At 36.8% G+C, this 7,500-nt stretch overlaps 1 protein-coding gene across 7 annotated transcripts in view; it reads left to right on the forward strand.

Annotated features, from left to right (window-relative positions):
• LOC124424200 (period circadian protein-like) overlaps positions 1-7,500 on the forward strand; it is a 180,958-nt gene that overhangs the window by 84,018 nt on the left and 89,440 nt on the right. For 4 of the 7 annotated variants that reach the window (XM_046962921.1, XM_046962922.1, XM_046962923.1 and 1 more), the window contains exon 4: positions 1-423. This exon is cut by the window's left edge and continues 1,122 nt beyond it. In XM_046962921.1, coding sequence (XP_046818877.1) covers positions 1-423 — 423 coding nt within the window. Of the gene's footprint in view, positions 424-479; positions 842-6,502; positions 6,712-7,500 lie in introns of those variants that run through there. The other 3 variants (XM_046962920.1, XM_046962926.1, XM_046962928.1) reach the window with 3 other exon arrangements.

Here is a 7,500-nt window from a genome sequence, read left to right on the forward strand (position 1 = left end):
TCGGTGCTGCTGTCCCAGGGACAGTTCCTGGGGACAGTACGATCGTTGCTAGCGCGGCGTCCTTGACTCTTGTCAAGGCCGAAGTGCCCGAACACCTGGCCGGTACATCGACTACGCCATCGGCGGTAACTGGACCGGTTGGTACCGGTAGCGGTCTATTTGCTGGAATCCCAAGCAGCAACAAGACATCCAGGCCGGACGATTGGCTCGCCACCGGGAGTCCTGGATCACCTCAGGCCACCCTACAAAGTCATCACGTCGTATATACGACGCCCCAACAACAGTTGCCCGATCCCCAACCACCATTAGCTCATTCGAGCCCTCTTGCCCATCAACAGCAACAACCGCCCGCGAGCAACAACGGTTATGCGAGCCCGATGAGCACTAGCAGCTACGATCCTTATAGTCCCAACAGTAAGATAGGTGAGTCTAACTTTTTTTTTATTATTTTACATCGATCTAAATAAGTGACATTTAAGGGGATTAATAGGCGTTAAAGGGATTACGGATTAATAAAATCTGTAATAAGATTTTCCTTTCTGCCGTCTATCGTGCATTTGGAAGAGAGAGAGAGAGAGAGAGAGAGAGAGAGGGAGGATCCTTAACGAAGCGGACTTTCTTAGAATCCCCTGACAGATGAATATCATCTTTCAAGACGCAACTCAGTACTAAATATCTTGAAACAGTGGTTTCTCGGAAGGATCATTTGCTTTATCTACGACGCCGTCCCTTATAATAACAGTGGGAGAGGGGAGTTGCCGTTCAATATGGCGATAGAGTGGGATAATTTCGTGGATCGATTGATTTTGCTAATTAAAAAATTGAAAAAAAATAAAATAAGTGGAAAAAGAAAAGGAAGAAAAAATGGTCGGTATGTTTTTCTTTTTTTCTTACCTTTTCATTTTTTTTTTTTTTTTTTTTTTTTTTTTTTTATTAGACAATTTCGAAAGAAAATCGGCGCCAGTTGAATAAGAGTAATGAGAGATCGTCGTTTCTCCCGACAGGTATGATTAATCGAGGTCGTTCGAATCGGCCGAAACGAATTAAACGCGTTCAGGTTTAACGCTCCCTTAAAGTATTCTTCTTTCTTTCCATGTTAAAAAGCGAAGCTAGAACGCTCGTTAAAATGCTCGAGGACCGAGAATGTCCGCGTCAGCGCGATTAAATCAGACCGAACGTCGAGCTTTGATGCGGAGGCGGACGAAGACGAGAGAGAGAGAGAGAGAGAGAGAGAGAGAGAGAGCAACAGTTCGTTTCTGCTGAGGCGTTTCGCCTTTATAATGCCGTTTTGATTAAAGTATTTCTTTGTAAAAGGGGTGGAAGGGGTAGGGGAAGGGAAGGGAAACAGAGAGCTCACTGTGTCTCAAGTTGAGCGTCATCGGTTAGGTTCGAAAATTTTTCTCTGTTCATAGACTCTTCCTTCCTTCCTTCCTTCCTTCCTTCAAAAACGATTTCTCATTCTCATCCTCATTCTCCTCCTTTCTTATCCTGCTCCTTCTCTTTGGAATGTTTCATTAACCCTAATCTCTCTCTCTCTCTCTCTCTCTCTCTCTCTCTCTCTCTCCTCTATGTCCTCCATACGTTAGCTCTACCTTCGATCGATCGTTGCGATCTTAACTCAAGCACGTAACGTTATTTATTTTGTTTCTTCCTTCTTTTCTTGTTTTTCTTCTTCTTTTTATCTTTTTATTTCTTTTTCTTCTTTCTATCTTTACCTTTCTCCGTGAGACATAGGGAAGCCCCATGGTCTCTCTTCGGGACACTTTAAAGGATTCTTGCTATTCTAGCCCACCGTTACATACGTATTTTATATATATATATATATATATATATATATATATATATATATATATTTACTGTTTAACATACTACGTTACTGTACAAGTTATTATTTCTTACCTTATCTATCCAATCGTCTCTAATAAGACGACGAAAATTGGTTAACTCCGAGGGAAATGTTATTAGAAATAAAATTGAACGGAGAAATGATGGAAATAGAAAAAGAAATAAAAAAGATACGAAGTAAGAAAGATGGAAAGAAAGAAAAAATTAAGTATTACAAAAGATAAGAAGAACGATAGAAAAGGGGGAAGGAAGAGAGAAAAATGGAGAAGCGAGAGCAGATTTTTTTCTTCCTTTCTTTTTTTACTTATTTATTTATTTATTTTTTTCTTCTGTTTTTTTTTTTTTGTTTTTTTTTTGTTTCTTTTTTTTTGTTTTGTTTTATTATCTCAATCAAATGATCTCCACAAAAAAAAAAAACGTGTATTCGTACGTGTCACGTACGAATGCCCGCTTTAATCTTGTTCTTCTCGCTTCTGAAAGAGAAGAAACAGAAGATGATGATGAAGAAGAAGAAGACGAAGAAGAAGAAAAAGAGGAAAAGGAAGAAAGAGAAATAAATATAAACGTTGAACGTCGCCATCGTCCGAGGAAGCGAGTTTCGTTTGTATTTCTCAAACTAAAATAGGATTTCTTGTATCGCTTCGTCCACGTTTTCAAGAGGAAGCACGTCGTCGGTGTTCACCGATCTTCTCTCTCTCTCTCTCTCTCTCTCTCACTCTCTTTCTGCAGATACTCTCTTCCACCGTGCCAGATGCAATTCTCGCGGCCTGGAATTTAAACCGAGACGTCGTCGTCGCGACGCCGAGGCACCAATTCGCCGCCACCATCCTTTTCCTTTCCCCCATTTTTCGACCGACCTCGATTCGTGTATTCTCTCTCTTTCTCTCTCTCTTTTATACTCCCACTTCTACCCTTATTCCCTCCTTCTCCTTTTCCTTCTCCTTCTACCTCTTCATCTCTTCGAATGATTTTCATAAATTCGTTCTCTTGATTCTTTTCGATTGAATCTTTTTCATATTTCTCCATGATAATCTATTTCAAGCAAGTGTGTCTGTTTAAGTCTTTTATTTTTTCTTAAGATTTTTTTCTTCTCTTTTTACTTTTCTCTTTCTTTCTTTCATTCATTCATTCCTTCCTTTTTCTTTTCTCCTTCCATATCTTTTCTGTGCTATCGTCTACTCACATTCTAAAATTTCGCACGATCTTCAACGCCATTAGTAAATGATTTACCAAGTAAATTTTTCTACACTTTAAAATTCAAATTTTCATTACAATCTATTTTGATCGGGACTGATTAATTTTATAACTTTTCTAAAAATTTTTTTTATTTGTACTCTCTCTTTCCCTTTATATTTTTATTCTTAAATTATTCATACTATCTTACGTTGCTCGTAATTGATTTACCGAATGAACTTTCGGTAGACTTAGCGGTTGAAATTCTCATGGCCAATCAATTTTGTTTTATCACTGAGTAATTTTGTAACTTTTCTTAACATTTTCTTTGTCCTTTAATTTTTAACTTTTTTTTTTCTTTTCTTTTTTTTTTTTCTTTTTTTTTCCTTCGTCGAATTATTATTCGAGCGATCTAAAACGTCGTTCACCCGTATTAGATTTCCTAATAAAGACAATTTTCGTGAAGTTTAGAAAATTCAAATTTTCAAGGTTGTCACTTTATTCTTGACTTTAATTTTTTAATTTTTAATTCTTTTCTCTCACTCTCTCTCTCTCTCTCTCTCTCTATTTTCCTTCCCTCTCTATTATTTTTCTCATTTATTTCCCTTCTTCCCATTTTTCCTATATTTTTCTTTTTTCCTTGATCTTTTTCTTTTTTGAACTTCCTCCACTCTCATTTTCAAATTCACACGATCTTACGCTGGTCGCATCGTCTAATCGCCGTCTTCCTTCTCTGCCAACTCAGCACGTCACGCCAACTTTATTCCATTTTCTTTTCCTTATCTTTTAAGAAATCGCTTGTCCCACCTTGATCCTTATTTTTATTTCTACCATTTAAATATCTTAACATTGCCATTTTATTTCTTTAGAGACGTTAATTTTAAGATGTTAAAAAATCATTGATTTTTAATTACGATATATGATCACAGAAACAAATGGAAAAAAAAGAAAGCAAAAATTTTAAGAGTAGAGATCATTATGAATTTTTCAAATTATATATACACACACACACACACACACACATATATATATATATATACATACAAATCCTTGAGCAATTTTCATACTTATCTCTTTCCATTTGATACATTGAATTCTCTCAAAGCACCCCTTCGTGTAACATCTGTTATCGTTCCAATGGATGTCTCATTGCATTGGCTGGTCGTCGTATTAGCATACACATAATATCGAACCTACGTATACAAGGGGATCGAATCGAGTAGGCATCGTAACAGTGTCGTAAATCATCATCGTTCCCCTCGTTCAAAGCAACGAACAAAGTTCCTGACCTATCCCTCTTCACGAATTATTTTCCACAGTTACATTATACCGTATATGCATACATATGCATATGTATATATATATATATATATATATATATATATATATATATATGTATATATGTATTAATAAGAAAATTTTCTATAAATATTATTTTCGAGTTGTGAACAGAAATGAAAGATCTAATAATTAAGCTTCCCTTAATTTATTAAATGAAGTTAATAAAAAACATTGATGAACGTTAGCTTTAGATTAAACGTAATTAATAAATGATAAATGAGAGAGAGAGAGAGAGATAAAGAGAGAATAAGGAGGAAGAAGAAGATAAAGAGGGAATTAAAATTGAGAAGATGAAAAATAATAATATAGATTATTCTCACCCTTCGATTCTATGATAATGAACCTATGCTGAAATAGAACGCATATTTGCTATCTCTCTCTCTCTCTCCCTCTCTGTCGTGAAACATGTGCGTGACAATAGATGATGCATAACCTAGCATATTCGTACTTAGGTAGAGAAATGCGTGTACGCTATTAATATTTCAAAGTAAGAACGGTAAGAGGACACACGGTGAGGAGGGTCAGGAAAGATATGAAGAGTAGACGAGGTCGAGGAGGAAAAGGAAGAAGGGGAGGAGAAGGAAAGAGGAAGAGGAGGAGGAGGAGGAGGAGGAGGAGGAGGAGGAGGAGGAGAGCTTTTGCCAGCTCGTGCACGAGCATCGAACCGTAAAGCTCGTTCTGTCGGGTTTTCTTTGAGCTAGCTAACTCTCTCTCCCTCTCTCTCTCTCTCTCTCTCTCTCTCTCTCTCTCTCTCTGTCTCTTTCTCTCTGTCTATTCATCTATTTACAGGATGGCCTAATTGGCTTCCGTCGCCTCGAACTTGCAAATTCATAAATGCATATAGCCCCATATATTCGCAACAATTTTAATGTACTATTATCTTCATTTGAAATAATCATCATTCTAAAGTCCTTTTCCATTGCAAAAAGAAAAGGAAAGAAAAAAAAAAAAAAAAAAAAAAAAAAGAAAGAAAGAAAAAAAGAAAAAAAAAAAGGAGAAAAATAATTCGCAACAAAATAAATACGTACAATTTGTTATCTATCCAAAACGAAATATTTTCATCGATCTCGCGTTTCGGTTTTTATCTTCTTCCTGTTTTCTTTCTTCTCCTTTTTATATCATCGACGTGTAAAATGTGTTTGTATCACTTCGCTGAGAGAGGAAGGGAGGTTTGGATGCACATGTATTTATAGTAATACATCTTCGTTCGTTTCAGAAGGAGAGTTTAATGCAGTCGATTCGGCGAGCGGACGTGACGTCACGAGTCCTCCTCCTCTCTCTCTCTCTCTCTCTCTCTCTCTCGCACGCGCGCGCGCGTTCGCTCTCACCACTAATAATTTTTCCTCTCCGTTCGTCTCCCGTCTCTCTCTCTCTCTCTCTCTCTCTCTCTCTCTCTCTCTCTCTTTCTCTCTCTCTCTCTCTCTTACTCACTTGCTCACTCACTCGGCAATTCCTGTCCACTTCCGTCAATCCAGCGACCGCGTGCACTACTGCCATACTGCGGTATGCCGTTCAATGTTGCCGTTGGCATACTCGATTCTCTCTCTCTCTCTCTCTCTCTCTCTCTCTCTCTCTCGTTTTCCTCTCTTTTCTCCCCCTCCTCACCCCTTCGATTTGTTTCCCATTGTTTTTTATTTAATTATATGAATTAATTCTCCGAAGTTACACAAAAATTCTCTTTCTTCTTTTCTTCTTCTTCTTTTTTCTTCTTCTTCTTTTTTCTTCTTCATTTCTCTTCGAATAAAAATGATCTACGAAGTTTCAAAGCGCCGAGCCGCGCCATTTTCTTTACGTCGATTTACCAAACCCATCTTCCTCCATCACCATCATCACCTTCATCATCATCATCATCATCATCATCATCATCATCATCATCATCATCATCGTCATCATCCAACCACCCAACCAATTCACTTGTCATCCATCCACCATCTCATCCTCTTTCATTTCATAACGTTCCTATGTATTTTTCTTACGATCGGTAATAACGATAGTCGTTTAGCTTGTTTTATTTTAATATAAAGGATAATCTATTATGATCCTTTATAAGTATAATAATTAGATGGATGAACAGGGACAAAGAGGGAATGGTTAAACATCGTTAAGTATAGTGGTAGCGTGTAAAACATTGAATATTTCGTAGTTTCCATTGAGTCTCGAATCTTCGTAAAGATGACGACGACGACGACGACGACGACGACGACGACGACGACGTCGACGACGACGTCGACGACAACGACGATTCGTGACGACGATGTTAAGAAGCCACAGGTAGTACTCTCTCACACTTGTTGCCACTCGATTGCTAGCAATTTCGTTCTACTAAGAGCGTCGTGAATGCTCTTTTCTCTCTCTCTCTCTCTCTCTCTCTCTCTCTCTCTCTGTCGAGGGGAAACTCTGATACAAAAAAAAAAATGATAGGAAAAAAAAAAAGAAATCGTTTCAAACGAGAAATCACGAGAACGTTTCTCGAATCATGTCGTTTTCTAAACTTCTTTTCCACACGAATAGACGCATGTTTATATCTCTTTTATTATCGGTTCTTTTTTTTCTTTTTTTTTTTTTTTTTGATGTATAAATATAGGTATAACAATGTACATTAAATATATCGACGCGATAGAGGAATACACACAAAGGAATAATATCCTGTCGTCTATGACGGTTCTATCGATCATGCGGGTATTATTGAATAAAATACAACGATACACCCACGTCATGTTATTCTCTTACCCACATGATATCTTAACGGTTTATTGCGTTGGTAACATTAACAAGTTACGTATCCAAATTACGCATACGACTCGTATACAATGCGAGAATATATTTACGCGTATATCGCGAAATATCACTTTTTTCTTTTTTCTCTTTTCTTTTCCTTTCTTTTCCTTTCTTTCTTTCTTTCGTGTCAATTAACGTCATTCGACCCACATATTGTAGGTATATAGTGTTTAACATGTAAGATACGTATATACACGATGTACGTATGTATATCTATACGTACATATGTATACGTCAATTTCGTATATATATATATATATATATACATATATATATATATATATATATATATATATATATATGTATGTATGTATGTATGTATGTATATATTTATGTGTGTGGTAAGTTTAAAAGTTAGAAAAA

This window comes from Vespa crabro, chromosome 5 (genome assembly GCF_910589235.1).
Source record: "Vespa crabro chromosome 5, iyVesCrab1.2, whole genome shotgun sequence".
NCBI lineage: Eukaryota > Metazoa > Arthropoda > Insecta > Hymenoptera > Vespidae > Vespa > Vespa crabro.